This window comes from Chinchilla lanigera, unplaced genomic scaffold, assembly GCF_000276665.1.
Source record: "Chinchilla lanigera isolate Chin_1 unplaced genomic scaffold, ChiLan1.0 scaffold00043, whole genome shotgun sequence".
Taxonomy (NCBI): domain Eukaryota; kingdom Metazoa; phylum Chordata; class Mammalia; order Rodentia; family Chinchillidae; genus Chinchilla; species Chinchilla lanigera.
This window is the reverse complement of record NW_004955444.1, coordinates 12,730,657-12,754,836: the sequence shown is the minus strand read 5'-3', so window position 1 is coordinate 12,754,836 and position 24,180 is coordinate 12,730,657. Positions and strand designations below refer to the sequence as shown.

General features: G+C 45.8%; 2 protein-coding genes across 5 annotated transcripts in view; both read left to right on the top strand.

The window, feature by feature from the left end:
* Positions 1–3,162: 3,162 nt before the first annotated feature.
* Rrs1 (ribosome biogenesis regulator homolog) lies at positions 3,163–14,665 on the top strand. Of its 4 annotated transcripts, XR_262264.2 has the most exons (3): positions 3,163–7,954; positions 13,380–13,417; positions 14,619–14,665. XR_262264.2 is itself a non-coding variant. In XM_013518193.1 (2 exons), exons 1-2 carry the CDS (start codon positions 6,815–6,817, stop codon positions 7,910–7,912), a joined length of 1,065 nt encoding a protein of 354 aa, XP_013373647.1. In that variant the 5' UTR covers positions 3,163–6,814; the 3' UTR covers positions 7,913–8,625. The 4 variants fall into 4 exon arrangements, 3 of the variants coding, with proteins under 3 accessions (XP_013373647.1, XP_013373645.1, XP_013373646.1); XM_013518193.1 differs by lacking the exons at positions 13,380–13,417; positions 14,619–14,665 and having other exon boundaries at positions 3,163–7,745; positions 7,779–8,625; XM_013518192.1 differs by lacking the exons at positions 13,380–13,417; positions 14,619–14,665 and having other exon boundaries at positions 3,164–7,740; positions 7,774–8,625.
* Adhfe1 (alcohol dehydrogenase, iron containing, 1) overlaps positions 9,731–24,180 on the top strand; it is a gene marked incomplete in the record, with an annotated part of 38,703 nt that continues 24,253 nt past the window's right edge. The window contains 8 exon segments of the mRNA XM_005392153.2: positions 9,731–9,839; positions 13,380–13,417; positions 14,619–14,665; positions 16,045–16,098; positions 16,268–16,422; positions 16,563–16,759; positions 18,571–18,648; positions 19,885–19,990. Coding sequence (XP_005392210.2) covers positions 9,781–9,839; positions 13,380–13,417; positions 14,619–14,665; positions 16,045–16,098; positions 16,268–16,422; positions 16,563–16,759; positions 18,571–18,648; positions 19,885–19,990 — 734 coding nt within the window.

Genomic DNA, 24,180 nt, shown 5'->3' with positions numbered 1-24,180 from the left:
AGGCCATAGTAGAAGGATGAAGGAACCTCCATGGTTGGCTCCATCTGGAGGCCCATTTGCATTTTTATAGTTTTGATGTAATATATCTTATCGTCCTCTGGAGAGAACTTTGAGATCGTCCATGAGCTCACAGGTGTAAGTGGATTCAGGTATTGCCTCAACTGTAGCAGAGAGGTCACTCTCCAAGTCTCCAGAAGCAGTCCACAGTTTGATCTGGAAATAGTAAATCCAGGAGCTACATCCCATCTGAAGTAGGAGTGGAAAGAATCACCATGTAGGGACCCTCTCGTAGGGGTTTGTTTATGTCCTGTGTGTCTAGAGCCTTGATTATAGTACCAGAGTTCCTGGGCAAAAGAGAAGCTTATTAGGTGGAGTGGGTTTCTTTGCAAGGCTGACAAGATTTGCTGGAAGTGGGATAAGGACCTTACTTGCCTCTGGTGAAGAAGACCTGGTCTAGTTCCCCTCTCAAATTGTTTCTAAGGGGCAATAATCCAGCAGGAGGAGCTGTGGGGCTGTGGGGCTTGTCTCAGAGTAAGGAGGAGCCAGGCCCTGCCCCTCCTCCAGGGTGCCACTCTTCCCCTTTTGGCTCCTGGCCTTGTATGAATCATGGTCACATAGCAGTAGGTAGGGTATGTGCGTGCGTGCGTGTGTGTGTGTGTGTGTGTGTGTGCACCTGTGTATCTGGAACATTGAGATGCCCACTCAAGATGATTCCTGATGACAAAAAATAGCTGCACATTGGGCACCTCATTCCGTTTCCATCTTGCAGAAGAAGTCCGTTTCCGTCTTGCAGAAGAAGTCCAACTGACAAACAGTATTGTAGCTTGGGGTACCCCACCCTGGCCATATCTCCTTGTCCCCCAGCCGATATCTAATCCAAAAGTTGGTACAATAAAAAATTAAAGCCTTTCTCTTTAGCATCTGGGAGGCATTCCAAGGATAAATGAAACACAACGGCTTAAAATCAGGCTCCCATCTGGGGAGAGGGAAATCTGGTAAAAGTCTCCCGATATGGGGGGAGGGCCTCTCAAAAGCAACGTTAAAGGGATTCCATTACAGCCTAGAGACCCTAGCAGTTGGGCCATCCCACCACTGTCAGGAGTTTGTCTATACTATACTTGTGCACAGACTTGGGCTACAAGGACTCTCTCTTTTTGCAGGGACTGGGGTATCGGTCCAGAGGACAGGGTCTAGGGCCAAGTAGGAGTAATGGCAATAGGGATTTGTACTTTTGAACTTGCCAATTATGGCAGGCCAGGATGGTGCATCTGACCTCCTCCAAACAGGGTTTTTAAATTACCCAGAATGCCTCAGCTTGTAGTATGGGGACCTCAGCTCCTGGAGAACTTGTAGCATCATCCATTTTCCAACCTCTCCTACACTACCTTTGAACAGAAAATACCCAGGTAGGTGGGACCTGGAGCTCAGTGGCAGTCTCCCATATATCCCTTTCCACACCAGATGGCAGGCAATGGACACCATTACTCCATAAAAGCTTGTTCCTCCCCCAGAAATGTTTTTTAATGGGGTGTAGTAAAGTGCAAAGTGGCACATGAAATGGTAATATTTATCCACTCAATGTGATGGACCTGTTCTACCCAATTCCAGAAGAAAAAACAGAAAAGATATTGCTCTGACCAGGATGTCAGCCTCTATAAGACCTCCTGGTACAAAAGGGTTAATTCTGTACCAGATGGTACAAAATGCTTAATTTTTTTGAATGAAGAATTTAGCATCTTCCTGGGAATATTAGCAACAACCACAAGTCTCACCTGGGTCAAACCCAGGGGAAGATGACTGGATCAGGGCATCATTTTGGCAGACAGATCTTCCCCCCACCTCTACCCCAGCAGGTTCCTGCCACTAACCAAACCAAGGGGAGTCCCTTCTTGGCAACAGGCAAGTCAAGTCCTTAATGGGATCCAGAGCAGGGACTCAGTCTCTTAGCAATAGCCAGGTCTGGATAAACCCCAGACCAGCTGCAGACGAGATTGCAAAGCAGGGTGACACACCAGTATACAGTAATCCCCCACCCTGGTTGTCTGAGGAGTAGCAAGCTGGACTTTCATCTGATGAGATCCCTCAGACAAATCACCACTTGGCCATATGAGTTATTGACTCCTGTTTGTTCCTTGCAGACCACCAGAAAGCCATATATGGTGCCAAGTCCCTGCACACTGATGTTTAGCCAGCCGATGAGGAAGGACTCTGCCCAGAACAGGGTCTCCTACCACCACAGGGGTCCCAGCCGAGAGATTCTAATGGTGCTAGATCATGGTCAGGGGACTCTCCAGAAAGTGAGATAAGAAGAGGATGGAGTGTCCTCCCACCTTCACTCCTCTGTTTAGGATGACTTGTACTGACCATATCTGGTGGTCTTCGTGGGTTTTTTGTAATCCAGATAAATCCCCAAAATATGCCATGTCCTGTGGGCCTGGGGTTGCCACCCTAGCCTTGAACTTTCCTGGGCTTATCTCATTCTCCATTGTAGAAAGATGAAGAAGAGTCAGAAGACAGTGTAAAGAGAAAGTAAAGTTTATTTGCAAAAGGAAGCACTACTGAGGAGTGGGGGCCTCAGAGCTGGGTAACCACTGAGTATGGGGCAGCAGTCCTGTTTTATGGGGTAGCGGCCCAGGAACCCCTTCCCCCTAAGGGACACTGAACTTGACTAGGTGGTTGGCTTGTTGCTAGGGGTTTGGCTTTTGTGGGGTAACAGGAAAACATGGTAGGCATAGCAACTTGCACAAAGAGGAACCAGTGTAGAGTACTGACCGCACAAAGACAAAAGCAAAACCACAGACTGCCTGCTTTAGGGGTAAGATCACAAATTGTCTGCTGCTCAGTCTCAGTACAGAGATTATTTTCCTTCTACTTTTTAAAAGGTCTATGTCCCTATCTAGGGGCCCATATTGCCCTTCAATGTAATACCCAAAAGATTAAGAACTTGATTTTTTAAAAGTTTTATTGACCAAACTAGCTATGTATTGAGGAAAGATGAAAAACATTCCTCTCATGTCTTTTACCTTCATATCATTACTTGGGGGAAAGAAAACCTCTCCCTGTAAGTTCACTTTTGTCAATTAGAAATTTCACAACAATTGCTTCGAAAACATAGTTGCTGCTTTTTCTGCCTGCATCTTTTTTTTTTTTTTTTTTTTGCCTTGATGAGGAATGTTTTTAAAACTCTGGAGAGACAGCTAAGATGAAAAGAGTAGGGTTAGAAATATTTGGAAACCAAGCATAAAAGATTGCAAAGTCACGCATGGGAACTTGCTTCAGTGACAGCGGAAATTAAAATTGAGCCAGCAGCATGATTTTAAAGGCAAAAGCTTATTTATGAAGGAACTGAAATTAGGCAGACTTCAGCTTGAGAAGAAGAAAAGCCACAGTGGGCAAAGCCTTGATGGAGATCAGACAGGCCCATTAACAAAACAGAGAAGCATTTATAAAGTTGCTGGAGTCTGGTAATTTTTCACTGGATGCTGGACCTGGCCAAGACCCCTACCTCCCTGTATGAGGAGTACCACAGAGGATGCAATAAAACACAGAGACAGTATTAGGAATACATAACAGGGAGCTGGGAGGTCAGTGCCTCAGGGTGGGCAAAGACGAAGACCTCTTCCAAAGGCCCACTTTTTTATTAGTCAGTCAGAAGTGCAGGGGGGAGAGGTAGTGTACTTTTCACTGTAGTAGTATGAGGAACAAGTTTAGCATCACAAAGAAACAAAAGTTAAGGTCCTTCCTCACACCTGGGTACCTGCTTCCTCCCTGGTGTCCTCAGCAGATCTTATCTTGTCCTGTGGCTGCCAGCCACTGCCAAGAACCACTGAGCCTGAGCCTGAGCTTCAGCTGAGAGAAAACAAAACCCGAGTTTCTGCAGACCAAGGAGCCCGCAAGGCAAGACCAGCCTCAAATAGAAGCTAGTCCCATTTTACAATCTGTAGTCCCCAACAACTGGATCTTGAGTCTGGCTTTTGGAAATCTCTTCCTGTTTTAAGGAGTTTCTTTCTTGTGCAAGAATGGATAAGTGGCCATTCCTGTCCTTAGAGACAGGCACCCCCAGGCTACTATAGCACATCAACTCTTGCAAGAGTAGGGAGATAAGATAAGGGTGCATTCCATACATCTTTGGTAAGAGAGGATAGGGAAAAAAAGAAAACTTCACTTTTAGTGGAAAACACACCATGGATTAATGAGAACCCCTTAGTCTCTTATTCCCATGAGAGCCTGGTCTACTTCATAAAGAGGACAGTAATGACATGAATTTTAAAAGGTTGCCAGGACCAGCTCAGGGACACCCAAGAATAATCATTCTTCTATTAGGTAGAGGGGAGAGTTTGATTTGATCACATCCATGGAAGGGAAATCAGCAGGAATATTCTGAAAAGAGTATGGAGGCAAGACACTATTAAAGATGCTCCTAGGATACTTCCAAAAGCACCTGGCGGCAAACAGGTAGCAGCTAAGCTGGGTAACTTAATAAAGATAAACAATATTCACATCTTTGGTAGGTTTTTTTCTTGACATTGCGGAATTGCCTAAATAAGAATGCCTGCAAGTACCACTTGCCCACTTGCCTCCATAAGATGTGTTTTGTTGTTGCTGGGTTGTTTGTTTTGTTTTTATACTACTGGATCAGTAAGAATTTTTTAAAGTCCCAAATCTCAATCTTACTATTTTTGTTCACCTTGAATCAGCACAGCCAACATTAATGCCCTTTCAGTTTAGAAAAACTTGTTGTTTATTCTTTCAATAGGTCATGAGTTAAATACTATTGCGTACAGTACTTATTGGAAGCAAAATTCAGTCTCCCGTTTTAAACAAAATTAAAATCCATTTGGAGTATTAAAAACCATAAAATATAAAACAATTATAGTTCAATTAAGAGATGGCCTGTATGATTCAGACCAAATAGTATTTCATTCAGTGAAAAAGAATCAATCCCTGCTCTTTTTTCCTAATACAGAGGACTGACAGGTGCTAAATCCCACTTACTCTTCCTATTAAAAGTTTAACTGTATTATATTATAGAGAATCTTTCCTGTTGAAGTCTTCTACTATGAGTAACTACTTTGAAAATGATACACAGTATATTATTGTTATTCTCTTATTATTATGTTATAAAATTTTCTTTCTTTGTTTCTTTGCCTTGGTCCCTAGGATGGTTGACTTTAAAGACTTGATATTGGGCGTTAAGGCAAAGACTCAGAGAGAAAAAAAAATCCTAAAATGCTTTTTGCTAACAGGAAGAAACTAGAATCTACTTGAATGCTGAAAGTCAATTAAGTTTATCTCCTAACTGCTACTACGTTCATTTCTATTACTTGTCCAGCATGACCTCTTTCTATCTTTGATGTACACAAACACCTATGAACGTTATTAAAATGAAGGTTCTGATAAAATTACATCTGGAGTGAGACTTCAAAGTCTGCCCTTCTAACAAGCTCCGGGGTGAAGATATGTTGTTGCTTAGCAGACTATACTTTGTGAATATGAAGATCTATGACATTGCAGAGAACATGTAGTGTTAAAGACATAGTTACGAGATCTCCTGTTCCTGCGTTTTCTGGTTGTATAACCTTACATAAATCAATTTACCTCCTAAGCCTTCCTTTCTCATCAGGGTAAGTAACATAGCAACAAGAGCAGGTAACACGCGAGTTTTTCCTGTGTACCTGGAATTAATGTTTCATATTTATCAACTAATGAACAGGCTTAGGTCCAACCTGTCCAAGACACAGTAAATGATAAACTGAGGCAAACTCACTCGCCTTTTTTAAGCCACCATGTAACACCGCCTTAGCTCCTTGAGCCGTAATGAACGTTAAGTAATAATCTGGCATTTAGCTAACTTTACCAAGTACCCTCGTTACAGGCCCTGGTCTGAGCTTCCTTGGGACATACTAACCGATTTATAACCGCCCTACAAAGTACTGGATGTATCCCCACCAAGCAGGTTTTTTTAAAGGTCTAAACAAGCCGGGTGTGGTGGCTTGTCTGTCCAGCGCCGAGAGAATGTGCAGGACTGCGGCAAGGTCAAGCTCAGCTTGGGCAATTTAGTGAAACCTTGTCTCAAAGTAGCAATGACTGTAAAAGGGATGAGAGTGTGCTCAGTGTGAGGGCCTCGGGTTCAATCCCCAATACAGAAATAGTAGTAAGCCCGAAGCGAGTGACCGACGTCAAACACTGGCACTGCCGGGACTGCAACGGGCGGGAAGGCGAAGAGCCGGCGGGGTCCCGAGAGGACGCGACGCAGGGGCGTTCGGCCCGCGGGGGTGCTGCAGCCCCGGGTGCACGCTCCTTCGCGGAGTTCTAGTCTCTCCGCTCACACGCGGGACGCCGAAGGCGGGCTACGACTCTCCTAAAATAACTTGCCTCCCCCGCCCCCGAGAAGGGCTGGCTACTGACACAGGTTTACACTCGGCGCGCACACCCACCCGACCTGGACCGCACGCCAAACGCAGCCCGGGACTCGAACTGCCCGCGCCCGCCCCCGTCCGACCGCCTCCAGCCCGGTGCATCCTGGGAAACGAAGTCCCAAACAGATCCTGAACTTGCAGTACCTCCCACATCCGGGCTCGAGCCTGACGGGCCCACCCCTAACGCCACCGGCTCTCCAATACCGCCCTCTGCCGGCCTTTCTTTTGCCGTCCGAATCCTGAACTACTTCCGGTTGCCCCGGAAGTTAACCCTTCTCTTCCGGATTGAGTGTCGGCGTCCGCACGTGGTTGTTGCCTTTGCCGGTACCGGGTCCACGGCTCTTGGAGAAGTAACTTCAGCAGCTGCGCTAAAGCGAGCGAGCTGAGCTGGAGCCATGGAGGGGCCCAGCGTGGAAGAGCTGCTGGCCAAAGCGGAGCAGGACGAGGTGGAGAAGCTGCAGCGCATCACGGTGCACAAGGAGTTGGAGCTGGAGTTCGATCTGGGCAACCTGCTGGCTTCAGACCGCAACGCCCCGACCGCGCTGCGGCAGGCGGGGCCGGCGCCCGAGGCCGAGCTGCGAGCCCTGGCGCGCGACAACACGCAGCTGCTCGTCAACCAGCTGTGGCAGCTGCCCACGGAGCGCGTGGAAGAGGCGGTGGTGGCGCGGCTGCCGGAGCCCACCACGCGCCTGCCGCGGGAGAAGCCGCTGCCCAAGCCGCGGCCGCTGACGCGCTGGCAGCAGTTCGCGCGCCTCAAGGGCATCCGCCCCAAGAAGAAGACCAGCCTGGTGTGGGACGAGGTGAGCGGCCAGTGGCGGCGCCGCTGGGGCTACAAGCGCGCGCGGGACGACACGAAGGAGTGGCTGATCGAAGTGCCCGACGGCGCCGACCCGCTGCAAGACCAGTTTGCCAAGCGGGTCCAGGCCAAGAAGGAACGCGTGGCCAAGAACGAGCTGAACCGGCTGCGCAACCTGGCCCGCGCGCACAGGACGCAGCTGCCCAGCGCAGCCGGCATGCGCCCCGCCGGCCACCAGACTAAGGAGGAGCTGCGCCGCGCCGTGCAGGTGGCGAAGCTCTCCACCGCCTCCGCGGGCCGCTTCCAGGAGCGCCTCCCCAAGGAGAGGGCGCCCCGGGGCTCGGGCCGGAAGAGGAAGTTCCAGCCGCTTTTCGGGGACTTCGCCGCCGAGAGAAAGAGCCAGTTGGAGCTACTTCGCGTCCTGAACAGCAAGAAGCCTAAGCTGGACGTGACGAGGGCCACCAATAAGCAGATGAGAGAGGAGGACCAGGAGGAGGCCGCCAGGAGGAGGAGGATGGGCCAGAAGGGCACGAGGAAGGGCGGCCGGCAGGGTCCCGGGGGCAAGAGGAAGGGCGGCCCGCCCAGCCAGGGGGGCAAGAGAAAAGGTCGTCTGGGAGGCCAGACGCAGTCCAGGCCGCCCGGTGCGGGCAGCAGGAGGAAAGGAGGGCAGCACCGGGCGGGAGGGAGGAGGAAGTGATGGCGTGCATCCTCGGACGTGCTCCGGAAGACCTGTACTTAGGTACAAAACGTTCAGCTGTGGAGGGTGCAGAAGGAGGTGACTGCTGCCTTCACTGAACTTGGCAGTTGAAGGGACACCGTTGCTCTCCCCACAAACGGACTGTACAAATTGTGTTTCCCCCTGTTACACAAATTAATCGAGAACAGGAGATAAGGGCGTAAGAAGTGGGGAAATAATTCGTTTGAAGCCAGGAATGAATTCTGTTCTTTAAGAGTAATCTTTCGTTTTAATTTTGGATATGGAGTTAAGAGTTGGTCCTATTTCAGGAAGTTAATAGGGGATTTACACATTCCTGCATTATTTTTATAACAAACTTGTATGATAATCAAAGCAAAGAGAGGAAAAGTTATTTTCTAATGGTATTTACAAGTAACTTTTGTAAAGATTATTTAATAAAGGTGTTCATTTAATGTTTTTCACTTTTGGGAGAATGAACATGAAGCCAGAGACCTGGGTATCCAGCACGAATTATTTTTGTTTCTTAAAGACAGAAAGTAGTTAAATTCTAATGCTTTCAGTGAGATCACTTTTATTAGAAAAACTTAAACTTCTCCTGATGTTAAATATAAAATTAAAAGCCTATTACAACTGAGGTATGTAAAAAACAACTAACACTTCATGCTGATGTAAGTGCTGAATTGGGGCTATACTAAAAATAATGGTAACATTTATTTTTCCAGACAGTGCTTAAATATTTCTCAGTATTTATAACCCATTTGTTTTGGGAAGAGAAAGAGACCCAGAAAATTCTTAATTGGAATATCGCTATCTTTTGATTAATTTGTTAAATTGACCCACTTTGGTTTGATTAGGAGGCCAAGTGTTTATAGCTGCCCTGGGTTGTCTTCTGTATATCTCTTATTTTGATTTTGGTAAACTCATCTTTGTACAGTAAGTATCTCCTGAAAGTGATTCATAGTAGATCCAGAATCTGGGGGGCTTTTTCACTGCAGTAGAGTAAGGCCACCTGCTCTTTCTGCTCTGCCAGTTGATAGGAAATTAAAATTGGGGAGTAGTTTTGTCGTCCCCTTTTTTTAAGTGCTGTCCCATTTTTCCAGTGTACGGTCTCAGGACTGCTGTGAAAGGACAGACGATATGTCATAATAACATTATTAATAATGTGGATGTTTAGCGCTGGTAAGCCATCCCCAGTACAGTAGTGCAATCATAGCACATTCTAACTATCCACAAAGCTGTTTCCTGCCTGGAACAACTTCATGAAAAGCAAAGCTGTTCACAGAACACAGCTTTCAAATGCTGGCGTTTTGGGGTTGTTGGTTGTTAGGCTTGATTCAGCAGTGGGATACAGTACTGGCCCTGTTACAGAAACACACAAGGACTCTAGGACTTTTTTTATTTTTTAAGATTCTGGATTACCGTTGAAAATTTAAACACAGGGCCTTGATAATTTACTCTAAGAATACTTTAACAAGGCAAGGTACCATTGCAATGAATTCGGAGATAGAGTGCCTCGTTCCTCTCCCCTTTCCCAAGTCCCCATCCTGTAGAGAACAGCAGCTTTCAGGTAGAGACTTGTGAAGCGTCGTCCCAGGCCCTAGCGTACCGCTGCCTTCTGTGGCACTTTCAGAGCTGGATGGTGGGACCTGGCAGCTGGGCAGTGGTGGCCCTGGTTCTGACTCCTCTTGGGAAAATCGTCTTAGGGTCCTGAACCCCTGCTTCCTAAAGCTGGCCGTGGGGACCCTGCCTCTGCAGAGCAGGTGGCCGGGACAGCCAAGGGGGCGGGCGGAGCGCAGCGTCCGGGATTGGCTGGCAGCCGGGGCGGAGCGGGGCGGTGCGGGCCAGGTGGCCGAAGGACCTTGCCAGCCATGGCCGCCGCAGCCCGGGCCCGGGTCGCGCACTTGCTGAGGCAACTGCAGCGCGCAGCGTGAGTGCAGGCCGGCGGGGAAGGGGTCCGAGGGCCCGGGCCGCAGCCCGTACTCCGGTTGCTTCCAAGAATTGAAGGTCCAGTATGTGCCGGACCATGCGCTCGCGTGCGGCAGGGCTGTCACAGAATGCGCAGCGCAGTCCTGAGCGGCGCGGTTATGACAGGTTTTGCTGTGTTTAGCTACCGCTCAGGAAACAGGCTCAGCCAACGCGCCCTGGTCCACGCTGGCCGGCAGTGCAGAGCTCGGTGCAGCGGCCAAGGCAAATTGATGTATCCAATCAACACATATTTGCTGGTTGCTATGTGCCAAAAACTATTCCGCGTGAGCTCTGGGTGTGCATTATGAAAGACTGTGGCGCGGTTAAAAGTACAGCGGGGCATCTGAGTAGGGGGCAAACGTAAAACCTGACCTGTTGCAGATCACCGCAGAGGTAAAAAGGGGGAAAAATCTCAAGGAGTTATGCTCCCTGGCATGTACGGGGAGTGTGTGTACTAAATGTTAGGACATGTCTGACCACCTCCAGAAATGCCAGGTACCTAAAGAGGGAGTAGCTGTCTGACAAATACGTACTTGTTCAATTCAAGGGCGTAAATTGGCCTAGAAAAGGATGGGAAGTGTGAGGTTAATCGTGGAGGTAGAGGCAGGGAAGAGAGAGGGACTAGAGAGGAATTTCAGGCAGAGGGAAAAAAACTGCAGAAAGGGAGACACAGTTCCAGGATCCAAAAGGAAAGCCTGGGCCCACTCCTAGTGGGAGGTGAGACTAGGGAAGACAGTGGTGAGAGACTGTGACTATGAAAATATCTGACCCTTACTGGACAATTACCATGAGCCAGGTACTGTCCACACACTTTGTATGTCCTGTGAAGAGCACTAATTCAACAAGAAAAACACTAACTCTACTCCTACAATAAGCCTAGGACGAACTGTATTATTATCTCTGTTATAGATAAAAGGGTGGGGAACAGTAATTTATCTCGTGTCAGTCACATAGCTAAGCAAATGACACAGCCAGAATTTGAACCCACATGTGTTGCTTTCACAGTCCAGAGTCTCAGGCCTAAGGAATTTAAATTGTATTCGATACTAAAGCAGTACTCCTCACACTGAAACGTTAATACTCCACACTAAAAGAATTCCATGGCCAAGTTAATTTGGGAAACTACTTACGCGAACTGCCCTCTTAGAGAATCAGGATATACATTAACACATAAAGGGGCTCTGAGAAGGCCTGAGGAAGGGGGGAAATTGTTTAGCTGCGTTTAAATTCTTTGTTCTTAACCTGTGACTTCATACAACTCTTTATCAGGCACCTCATCTCCTTTGGAGCCAGTGTGGACAGTGTTTTGGGGACAGCCGCATGGGAAGGGAGTGTGGCATGAGAATGACGTCAGCACGTGCTGGTGACTGGAGCAGAGAGGAAGGGCTACAGGTGTGGGGTGAGGAGCAGCGGAGGCTTTAACAGCAGCGCAGATCACAGGGGTAGGCCTTGGGCCTCAGGAAAGACTGCAAGAGTAAGATGAGGCGCTAGCTGGGGCGAGCAGCCAGGCCTGCCCTGAACTTGATCTGCCACAGAAGCAACTTGAAGCAAGCTAGTGTCCTCAACACTGGGCGGCCCCTGACCATACTATGAGGAATAGAGGTGTCACCAGAAGCTAGTTTTGAAGTTAGTATAAACCTGGTCGAGAGATGACCGGAATCAGAATGGCAAGGACCCAGAGAGAAGTGGGTGGATTCAGGTGGAGAAATACTTGGGCTTTGATGCATGGTCAAGGGCAAGGGAGAAGGGAGGAGCAGAGCAGCTGAAGGCAGCGCAGGACAGAACCTGACGTTTAGGGAATTGGTAGAGGGGGAAGGAGTTAGAGAAAAAATGGTGAGAGGAAACCCAAACAGGGAGACCTGGAAGCCAAGGAAGAGAGTTCCCGCACACAAGCAAGGGGTAGCTCCTGCTGATCAGTGCTGCCAGGGCGGAGCGAAGAGGCCTGGGGAGTGAGGGGCCAGCACGAATGCTGAGACTTTAGGCAGCAGCCTGCTTTCATGCCCGGGAATGTCCTGGAGGCCAGTCAGCACATGGGGGCCAATGGGGGAGAACCAGGAGGTGAGCGATCCTGAGAACTTCAGCTTTGGAAATTCTTAAGGGTGATGAGAAGGATCAAGGAGGGCGTGAGGAAATGCAATACGGATGGAGTCCTGAGAAGGCAAGAGGGTAAGACGGGAACTTCAGGTGAGGAAAATGGCAGTTGAGGCAGAGGGGAGGGAGGGGGAGAAAGAATTAAGATGTGTTATGTACCTGTGCCAGCTCCCCACGATGAAAGTAGTCATTATGTGCTGCAAACATGTACTCACAAAAACTCAGAAGTTTTTTAAAATGTGAACTGAGGTAGCCTCAGAGCTTGAAATACAAAGAGAAGGGGTGGAAAGAAGCATGCACGCCTCGGAGCTTCGCGTTGGAAAGCTCTGTGCCTGGATAGTTTTCTAATCTTTGCTTTGCTTTTCTTGTTCTTGGAGGGCTTCACTCACAAGTCGTGGAAGGTAAAGCCCACCCCTGAGAGAGGGACCAAACGAACTATCAGCCTGGGCCTGCTTTCCTGTCCGCTGCGAGCGCCCCCAGTCGCTGGGGCCGCTAGGTGGCAGCCTTGACTCGTGGCTCTCACCCCTCGCTTCCAAGCGTGTTTTGCTTTCCCAATTCTCAGGAAGTTTTGAGATCTGGAGGGCGTCTAAAATGTGAACAAGCTAGTGTCCCCAACACTGGGCGGCCTCCCGCCTCGGATGTTTTAATTCCAAATTTGAATTTTGGCAGGATGGGAAAAAGAGGTCATGCACTCAAGTATCTACTGAGGCCTTAGTATGACGAGGTGCTACCGCCATAAAATAAAACAAAAACAAAAATAAAAAAACATAAAACTGAGCAGGAAGAAAGAGAAACCAGAGGAGAGACTGCCCCCAAAATAGGAGACGACCAGGACAGGGAAGGGTGGGAAAGTGTCCCAAATGAGGGCGCGGAAAACCTGGGGGGAAGCCGACTGAGAAGTGGGCAGAGAGGGTGGGCCTCTGGGTCCGGAGAAGGCTTCCCCAAAGGATCCAGGGCCTGTCTGAAGAAAAATGCTCACCTTGAAGACGCAGGGAAAATAAAAGGAAAGTCCCCAGCCTGGAGGGGTGAGCGAGAAGAGGCCCCAGGACACAGTTAACCTAGGCCAATTTGGTCAGAGCCCCTAAACTTGTAAGAGCTAGGTCCCTGTGGAAACCGAGGACCCCGTCTTAAACCTCCGTGTACCCACAGAGTGCTTATCTCAGCTGCCCACAGGCTTTTAAGGTGCTGCTAGAATAAACGAATCCATCAAAGATCCTACAGCGCGGGAAAGCCTGCACAGGGTAGGATGGACTCTTCTCCATCGTGTTTTGTGAGGATTTTTGACTGTAAACTGTCTGCCAATATAACTTCTAGCTTGATAGTCTCCTTGACACTGGACTGCAATGTGAATCACTTTCAGGCTTATCATTTTTTAGTTTCCATTTTCACTTCACTTTTTTCTTTTCCCTAGATGCCAGTGCCCGACTCATTCTCACACTTACTCCCAAGGTAACGCGTTTTGTGTTTTTACAGTAGCCACGATTCTGGTTTCTACAACTGACGTTTATAATGTGTATGGGCAAAGTGTAAAGCAAGAAAATGAGGGCATGTGAAAGCTGATGGAAGTAGTTACCTTTTCACTGTGATTGGTTGTATATAGCTCCAGCTATCCAAGGTGAGTGCTGATTATGAGTTTGGCTCAGGTATATATTTAACGCTGTTTATCAGCTGTTCTGTTTTAGATAGAATATTTGCACTGACAGGATTTTAGGAATGCCTTCGTTTATCAAACAGAACTAATCAGGATGAAGTCTTTGGAAGCTTCTAAGACACCGCTAGAAGCAAAAGGCTAAAGAATAAGGTAGTTCCTAGGTGGAAAAATTTGTTCACTGTGCCCAGAAAGAAGCACTTGTTTGTTTCCATTTTCAAAATAACATTTTATGTCTCGATAATTAAAAATAATGACAAAAGAGTTCAGTTCTCACTACTGTTTTAATTCTTACCAGACACCGTTGTCCACAAAACAGCAGGAAGCTCGTTGTAGCTTGAGTACGTCCTCAGAGTGTCACGTGAATTACTGACACAAAAACTGATTTTGCCTGGTGGAAGGAAAGGTCAAATATAAACATGGAAAGGAAAGGCAGAGGGGGCTGACCATGCAGGATGCTAAGCAGAAGCCCACAGACAAGCCTGGGGACGAGTAGAGCAGGAACAATACCATCCCAGGCCTTTTCCTGCCCAAAGAGTGGCTCCTCCCTCAGGACAAGCCTCCTAAGTCACTAATTACCATCATCAAAGTAGAGGCAGGATTTTCTTCATACGTATAACCTTATGAGATGTAAAGCTCTTACTGTGATTAGTCACCTCTGTGGGAAAAAGACCTTAATTCAAACAAATTACACAGGTGCTATTAAAAAGTATAAGCAGGACTCTAAAGAATTTGCTATTAGTTGTGCCTGAACAATAATTCAACTCTAAACTCTAGAGGATTTTTTTAACATTATATTTTCAAAAAAAATTTTTTTGACTATCCAGGAGATAGAACCCAGGACCTTTCACATGTCATACAAGTACTCATGTCATACAAGTATACATGAAAGATATTTTTAGGTAAACAAACTTATGTTCACGGCTAGGTTTTACTATTGAAAGAATAATATTGGTGCTTTGTTTCTAAGGCCTACTCTGATGCTAATTTCTGCATTTCCAGCTCCTGGACTTTCACCTTCTGGGAAAACAACAGATTATGCCTTTGAGGTAGATTTTATCAATCTATTTTTGCCTTATGAATGGCCTGGAAGAAAAAAACCTATAGTATTTTGCTAATGCATTAGTATCTCTTTTGAAATCTGTTATTATTTGATGTTTCATAATCTCTATTTGATTAGGTCCTATTTAGCAAAGTAACGTAAGAGTAATGGAATATAAATCTTCTGAGCAAAGACATGTTTAATGGTTCTGTTCTATACAGCCATTAAAATAGGACAAATTCCCAGTTTTATACATTTTCCAAGTTATGTATTTTATGTTATGTTGTTTTGTTTTGTTGTGTTGTGTTGTGTTGTGTTTGCTGGTTGGTTAGTCGGTTGGTTTTTTGAGACACGGTCTTGTCATGTGGTTCACGCTGGCCTTGAACTCATTATATAGCCCAGGCTGGCCTCAAACTTGCAGCAATCCTCCTGCCTCAGCCTCGAGAGAGCTGGGATCACAGACATGTGCCACCATGCCCAGCCTTCTATGTTAAAATTTTGTAGTTCCAAATGCCAAAAGAGGTCAATCTACTGAAACAAGAGTAAAGGAATTATTAATTCTGGTGCAATTTTTATCACATTTTTATCACACCAATTACATATTACTTATAATTATTCATTTAAATTCCTGCCTCCTTTTAATCCAAGTGTCATAAATTGAAATGTCACCAAGAGCTCAATAAGCACAGGCTCCGTATGGGAACTGGCAGCTTATTTAAGACAGATACAAGTCCAACTGGTCTGACTGGATTTTTCTAACCATAATTTTTAAAGTTACTAGCTAATTCAAAAAAAACAGACAGGAGAAAAATGTAAATATGGGTCAAACAAAACACATCTTCTCCCCCAAAATAACCCATCACCCACCAGCATGAAAGCTCTTCTTTCCTGTGTAAAATGTATGAAACCACATTTCTCTTCTTCCTAGTTGCGCTACCAGAGTCTGGCATTGTGCCTACAACATAGCCAACACTTGGTAGCAGTAGATGAGTAGAAGGGTTAATGAATACATATGGATGCGTGCGTGCCGGGGTGGGTGGATGGGTGGATGGATGGATGGATGGATGGGGAAACATACATGGAGGAGATAGTAACATTTAAACCGGAAAGTAATTGAAAATTAATTTAGGTGTGGAAGTGGCAGAAGGCAGGTATTTGAAGCTGAAGGGACAACTGAGAATTTATGATGTTTGGAAATGATAAATATTTCCAATGGACTGGCGCAAGGTATGTTTAAATTGTACGACCAGGTGGTGGGTGACCTTGAGGATCACGCTGAGGAGTACTTACTTTATTCTCTCAACAGTGAGGGGCCATTTCAGACTTTCGGAAATGTGTAGCCAGTTCTCTAAGACATCTCATACCTGTCTTTCTCTCTTTTTTTAGATGGCTGTTTCAAGTATTAGGTATGGAGCAGGAGTTACAAAGGAAGTAGGCATGGCAAGTATTTGAGATGTCCACGGTCTCCTATAAATGCTGTGTGCCCTATAAAACAAGGGCTAATAGACAACAACCAAGTCTTTATTTTAAAGCTGCACAATGTTAACTTTACCCAAAGGGTCTATTACAATTCTGACTTAGTCAAACCCGATTTATGGTTTTTATTTAGGATCTACAAAATATGGGGGCTAAAAATGTTTGCTTGATGACAGACAAGAACCTCTCCCAGCTCCCTCCTGTAAAAGTAGTTATGGATTCCCTTGTGAAGAATGGCATCAATTTTCAACTTTATGATAATGTGAGGGTGGAACCGACAGACACAAGGTACTTTTGTATCATTATTTACTTTAAGCAGAAGCCAGCACACCTCGCTTGTTGAAAACTTGCCCCAAGCCTTATTTAATGGCGTGATGATTTGTTTATGAAAAATGTGACATAATGGTTTTTATTTTCTCTTCTTCAAGCTTTATGGATGCCATTGAGTTTGCCAAAAAGGGAGCTTTTGATGCCTATGTTGCGGTGGGTGGTGGCTCCACCATGGATACCTGTAAAGCTGCTAATCTGTATGCATCAAGCCCTCAGTCTGAGTTCCTTGATTATGTTAATGCCCCCATTGGGAAAGGCAAGCCTGTCTCTGGACCTCTTAAGCCTTTGATCGCAGGTAAAGATTACTTATTTTGTTTCATTTTGTAGTTGGCAAAAGTTAGGAAAGACATCAGCTATTAATTTTAGAGTCTATGTTTCGGAAACTCTCTGATTTGTTCATTTCAGATCAGTGCTGTGTTTGGAGACCAAAATAGATAACAATTCATTCATTTTAAAATGTTGATCTTCATTATTGCCCAGAGAGAGACAATTTGGGGCAGTGGGAGGAAGTTTGCAGATTTAGGCTATCGAGTCACTGTGTGGAGGAGGGGAAGGTCCCTGCTGACGTTTGATTAGATCGCTCTGTTGGCAGGCCTGTTCCCCAGATCCATCTGTTTGTCCCATTTTGCCAGCCACCGTGCAGTTTAAGGAGAACATTTGCTGTTATTTTTCAGTGACTCAACCCTTTCTCCCACATAATGGCTCTTCAGCTGACCTCAGGCTTTGTCTCATCCCTAGGACATGTGGCCAGTATGGCTGCATCATTCTGGGTGACATCTGCTCCATGGCTCCCCAGAACACAGACTCGCAAGTCCACATTAAAATAGTTTATGTGTTCCACAGGGGACCCTGAGGTTTTCCGATCTTATTTCCTGTTCCATTTTAATGACTAGCATATTGCCATGTAAAGTTTTGTATCTAAAATATATTAACTAGTAACTGGGAAATAGCCTCAGTATAAGTTTTGTCCTCTGTTCTCCCCCGCTCTGCTCCTGTCGTGACTAGTCCCTGTGATGGGACACAAGTTAGTTGGTGGCAGGTGAACTGCTTTGAAGTGAATGAGGAATCAGCAGGGAGCAGTGTAATTGGGATCTGGCAAATGGAACCCTCTGGTGTCACACAGAGGGGTGATTAGGAAAGTTTAAAAATTTCACAGAACCACAAAACTGCAGAGCCCAGCGAAAGCAGAGCGTTCCTACGCTTGCTTCCAAGAGAGAATGAAGATGTCTTTTAGAGCCAGCAAATATTTACCGAGGTGCCGAGCAGCCTACATTTGAATACCTAGCTGCAGCTGCGTGAGCTCTGCACCTAAAGGAGTCTGAAGTTCCCAGAGCTCACTGCTGTCAGTGCAGACACAGACGTCACACACACGTGATTAACGTCTGCAAACAGCCACAGACATGCGTGTACATTAGAACAGAGGTCACATATTCCACACACATCCCTGTCAGTGCAGACACAGAACACAGATGTATTAGGTACACACTGTGCAGATACAGACAGTATATATATTAAACATACTATGCATACATGTTAACCTGGATGTGGACATCTTACATACCTGTTAACATAGACGCAGAAGCCACACAAACATGGTAAATATGCAGGCATGTTAGTATAGACACAAACACTATATTTATTAATCGCGTATACATCCATGTAGCACACACAGGCGTGACACATGCTAAACATGCATGTGTACTAATGAATACACCAACGAGCGTGTTAAATTTATATACATGGTAGTACAGATACATGCCTCATACTTGCCTGTTAATGCTTGCCTAGGCATCATGCATACTAATGTAAACACAGACATCATATAGGTTAGGCTTACATGCACTTTTTTTTTGTTTGGTTTTGTTTTTTGTTTTTTGTTTTTCTTCCGGTACCAGGAATCAAACTCACGACCTTGTGCTTGCCAGTCAGGCGCTTTGCCGCTGAGCTAAATCCCCAGCCCCATGCATGTTGTATTGATATAGATATCAGGTGAGCAATAAGGTTACCAAAGCTTCCTTCTCTGTTTCTTATTTCTAAGGCTGAATTAAATATATGCACTGACCTTTATTTAGATGCTTTATTAAAATTAATATTATTTTGTTCAAGTCCCAACTACCTCGGGAACCGGGAGTGAAACTACTGGGGTTGCCATTTTTGACTATGAACACTTGAAAGTCAAAACTGGTAAGAACTTTGTCCTTAATTTTTGTAAAAATTCTCTCCTTTACATTTCAACCCCACTCCCTTTGCTTTAACCCTATTACTTAGAAATCATGGAGTTGTAGAGCTGATGAAGAGATATATGTACGTACACATTTTCTTTACCCAAGTTCATACAAAAATAGTCTAATAAACTTCTGAGCATTACCGACAAAATCAAATGGAAATGCCATGACTTTTAATTGCCCATTCATCTGCCCATGTTAGTGACTGTATATCAGTGATAAATTAGTGTTTCCTTTAAATTAAAGTGATAAATTATCAGTGTTTCCTTTCTTTGACATCCTCTTTATATTTTAAATCAATTTTATTGAGATGTACTTCTTATACAATAAAATGTACACATTTAAAAGTCTGACTTGGTAAGTTTTGACAGATATATGTGCCCATGTTACCACCATCCCAATCAAGCTATTAGACATCTCCATTGCTCCAGATGGTCATATCATGCTCCATGCTAGCCAATCCTTTCAACACCATTCCCAGGTACCTCTGCTCTGCTGTCTTAGTCTTTTTAACCTATCTTCTGTATCTGCCACTGACTATGTGATAAGAATGTCCCTTTCCTACAGTCTGGATCAATATCTTGCTTCCAGGATTCCAACCCTTTGCAGCAGAATAAATTGGTATTCAATTGCAAACCTATTCTAACTTGTCTTTAATTACTGTATTTTTTGACATTTTAAAAGATAATAGTAATAGTAACCAACACTTATATTTTGCCTTAACTTTTATTTAAAAGACTTACGTACTGTTATCTCATTTGATCCCTACAACTGCTCTGGGAGGGATGGAACCCCCATGTTATGATTTTACAGAGAATTTAGAGAGACTTATTGACTAGCCCAAAAACACAAAGTAAGCTGCAGAGCAAGGACCAGTGGTGTACTCGTAAACCAGTTCTCCGGAACTTAATAATAAAAAAACAAGCAAGCCCTGATTTGTAGCATTTGCCAGTGCCTATAGTGTAAATGCTTCTGTCCTGGCCAGTGTGAGGAGATGTGTGCTCTTGGTTCCCGGGCTCTGGTAGAATTAGCTCCAGCACACCACACAACTCCACATTTCTACTACTTGCCTTCCTACATGAGAATGAATCTTCCTTGTGCTTTTTTTTAGAGTAACTTATTATCCTAAAAATATTTAATTTTTTTTAAAATGGTGCCCATAGCTAGCATCTACTGAAAAATTCTTATGTTTTAGGGATTGCTTCAAGAGCCATCAAACCCACACTGGGACTGGTTGATCCTCTGCATACCCTCCACCTGCCTGGCCAGGTGGTTGCCAACAGCGGCTTCGATGTGCTTTGGTGAGTACCTGTGCCACCTGTAGGGACTTTTACCAGGTCTATGGAAAGCATTTGATTGCCCACGTGCCTGGTTACAGATGCTGATAAACCTTCACTGATTAGCGCTACACAACATGCTTCCGCCTGGCTTTGATGACCCTCTGTCCTACATGAAAACATTGCAGCTACAAAGGTTGGTGGCGAGGCTCAGCCCGGTGTGAGCTACAAACAAACCTGCTGTTTGAAATGGACCATCCTGGCCTTGGCCATGGCTACAGGGTCACTGATAAAGGAGCAGTTTGAGGTGACATGTGATGTCTCAGGGCACACGCTTTGTCTTTTTTTTTTTTTTTTCCTTTTTTGAGACAGGGTCTCGCTATGCAGTTCAGGCTGGCCTTGAGTGCACTTTGTAGCCCAGGCTGGTCTCAAACTCTCAACGATCCTCTTGCCTCAGCCTCCTGAGTGCTGGGATTACAGGCGTGCTCCGCCACGCCCGGCCACACTTTGTCTTTATGGCCACCCAAACTAGGGAAGGTCCGGGGCTTTACCACAGAAGATGGCAGTGAAGGGATCTGGTATCTCCAAAACCTCACCCCAGATGCGTTCACTATGTCAGGACTTTACGCACATCCTTGCTTCCTTGCAGCACTGTGCATTATGACAGAGTCATAGATATAAAAGTAAAACTAGAGTTCAGATGTTCAGTGACTGCTTGCAGTCTCACTGTAAGCGCCCTTGGCTTTGCTTGCAATGTGCCAGTGCCTCCCAACCGTAATTCTACTGCAGACTCACTTCTGACCTCCAGTCCATTAGTTCCAGTGGCCTTAAGAAAGACCCATGGGTACTTCACACTCTGTGTGTCCCAGGCCACTGTGGTTCACCCATTCGCGTGTGCACATTTTGTCACATTTTCATATCTCTGAAGTCAGAACAGATCTTCAAATCTATGGATGGTAGTATTTTTTATCCTCAGAAGTCCAATTTTAAGATGATGTATCTTGTGGCTGGGGATTTAGCTCAGCAGCACAGCGCCTGCCTGGCAAGCGCAAGGTCGTGAGTTCGATTCCCGGTACCAGAAAACAAAACAAAACAAACAAAAAAAGATATATCTTATAATGCACAGCATCTTAAATTTGATGAGATGTGATTATTGTCTTGATAACCCCACTTCTTCTGAGTCCACTAGCTCAGCAAGTGGTGGGACTCAGCATTTCCTGTCTCTTGTCCTGCTTCTCCCCCTCCTCCCCTCTGCCCTCTCTCCTCTCTTTCTCCTCCTCTCCCCTCCTCTTCCTCCTCCTCCTCCTTGTTCTTCCTTCTTCCCTCTCTGTCTCTGTCTGTCTCTCTCTCTCTTCCATTAGTGAATATTATACAGAACGGCTTGTTTCATTTTGCCACTGACTGTCTCTTGTATCTTCTCCATCTTCTCAGGCTTCATTGTTCCTGTCTTGGTTCAAATCTGCGCCAGCTCTTGCCTGGACCACTGCAGTAGTCAGTTCCATTGACCTCCTGATCCCACCCCCTTGTCCTTTCTTCTGTTCTCTGTCATGGCTTCACCAAGCTTCCAGATTGTAGCAGGGCTCTCACACACAGGAACATGCACACCTACGTGCATACACCCGTCTACCTTACACATCTTTCAGGGGCTTTCCACACCTATTACCTGAAGGCCACGCTCTGTAGGCCCTGGCATGTCCCTCAACTCTTTATCTGTCTTGAGGAGACATTTTCAATTCCATGGGGAGATCCATACTCTGATGAAGCCCTTGCTGACCCTCATCCTGCTCCCTTTTCCTCAGATATAGCTACCCACTCATCCTTTGCTGTTCCCCGTGAGTGGTCTGGTCATGTGACAAGATACCTAAAACAACCAACACGAAAGAGCGGTTTATTTCAGATCACAGTTGCAGAGGTTTCAACCCATGTTCACTTGGTCCTGTTGCACTGGCCCTCTGGTGACACAGGATGTCGTGGCAGGAGCATGTGGCTGAGGGCTATTCACCTCACGGTGGCCAGGAAGCACAGAGAGAGACAGGAAGAGGCCAGGGTCTCAATGCCCACTTCAAAGGCATATGCCCAGTGGCTTCTTCCACCCAGCCCTGCCTCTAAAGTCTCTTCCACCTCCCCCAAGGGCCGTGACCTGACAACCAAGCCTTCAACACCAAGGGTTTTGGGGGAACGTTCAAGATCCAAACTACAGCATTGCTCTTCCAAGCACAGTCCAAATGACAAAACTTGGCCCAAGGAATCCGTCCCTGGGACTTTCAGGGTTTTTAAAAAGACGGACGCAGCCATGCATTAAGCACCACTTGTAATCCACTTGTTAGAACTCCATGGGTCTCTGATCATAAATTGGTCATCACAGGGCGTGGTGGCGCACACCTGTAATCCCAGCTCTTGGGAGGCTGAGGCAGGAGGATCACTGAGAGTTCGAAACCAGCCTGGGCTACAAAGGGAGCTCGAGGCCAGCCTGAACGGCATAGTGAGACCCTATCTCAAAAGACAAAAAATAAATAAATAAATAAATAAATTGGTCATCACAGAGGGTACCTGTAGAGAAGGTGCTGGAAGACTCAGATATCTGTCTACCTCACCAGTTGCATTTCTCATTGTAAATCAGTAATCTGACTTCCAAGATTTACACATGGATTCTATGAGCTCAGCTCAGTGAGTGAGTCTGCCTCTGAGAAATAGGTCTGCTCTTAGATTCAGAAGCTAGGTGCCATTTAGACATACTGCAAAGCAGAGGTGAGACACTGAGGCGTGTGGATCTCTGCCTCCCCATCCTCCCTATGTACACTTCATTCTTGCATTGCTCACATATTCCCTAGTTAGAACACAAAGCCATAGCATCAGTCTACCAACTGACCTTTTAAAAAATTTCTAATACTTTGTTCGAAAGGTAGTTTGCTGCTTCTCACATTCTCCTCCACTCTAAGACATAATTCATGCAAAACATAGCTCATGTTACGTTATGTTCCAGTGCATCACTGACCTATATGCTTCTGTGCAGTCTGATCTGCAGTGAAGGAGCTAGACTCCTTGGCAGGCCAGCCAATGGACGCAACTCTTAAGCCTAGTGCTTAAAATAGCTAACCCTGATTTTGGGGCACAGAAGAAAAAAGTCAGATTTTTTTTCCATATTATTCCAAGAATTGTTAATAGTAAGTTTTAAAAGGTGCCAGCACTATTCTAAGTACCCTACATGTGTCAGTTCATTTAGTTTTCACAGCTGCACTCTAAAGCTAGGCTATTATTTATCCCTGTCTTTGAGCCGCAGGAAGGGTAGTGGCTCACATCAGGCCTGCAGTGGGAACGTCCAGGGGCAGGATTTACAGGTGGACAGCTAACTTACTACACTGCACTCTTAGGAGTCTGGGTAACTATGGCCCTTATTTAGTAATATGGTATTTGATCAGCGCTAGGTATATAATGGTAAATATCTTCTACAAAGAAGTCATTTTTTAGATTCACTGCTTTTTTTTCATAGTTCAGATGTTTGATAATTCAGTATCATAAAGATTTATTTACACTGGAAAAGGGCCATATGTAGGGTTTTTTAAATTAATTTTTCAGTTCATACATGAAACATGAAAATTCTATGTTTTAATTTAGGGATACCATGTGATACTTTGTTACATATTGTCATGGTTTAGATCTAAAAGGCCCCCCAGATTCTCATGTGTTTGGAAGGTGATTGGACCACGGGAGTGCTGTGCTCATCAGTTGATTCATCCACTTATGAGTTTAGTGGCTGAACGTGCTGTTAGGAGCTGGGGCCTGAGTGGAGGTGATTCGCAAAGGGCATGGCCTAGAAGAGTGTATTCTTGTGCCCAGCTTCTCCCGTCTCTGTCTCCTTCTGTGTCTCTCTCTCTGTGTGTGTCTCTCTCTCTGTCTCTCTCTCTCTCTCTCAATCTGCTTCCTACCTGCCGTGGCTTGAGCACCTCTTCCTCTGCCACACCCCTCTGCCATCCTGTTTCTGACTTTGAACCAGCTGCCTATGAACTGAAACCATGAATCCAAATAAATCTCTCCTCCTTTAAATTGCGTGTGTCAAGTATTTTGTTTCAGCAGCAGGAAAGTAGATAATGCATAGGTATACACTGTGTGATAAAGTTAAACAGGGGCTGGGGATTTAGCTCAGCGGCAAAGCGCCTGCCTGGCAAGCGCAAGGTCGTGAGTTCGGTTCCCGGTACCGGAGAAAAACCAAAAAA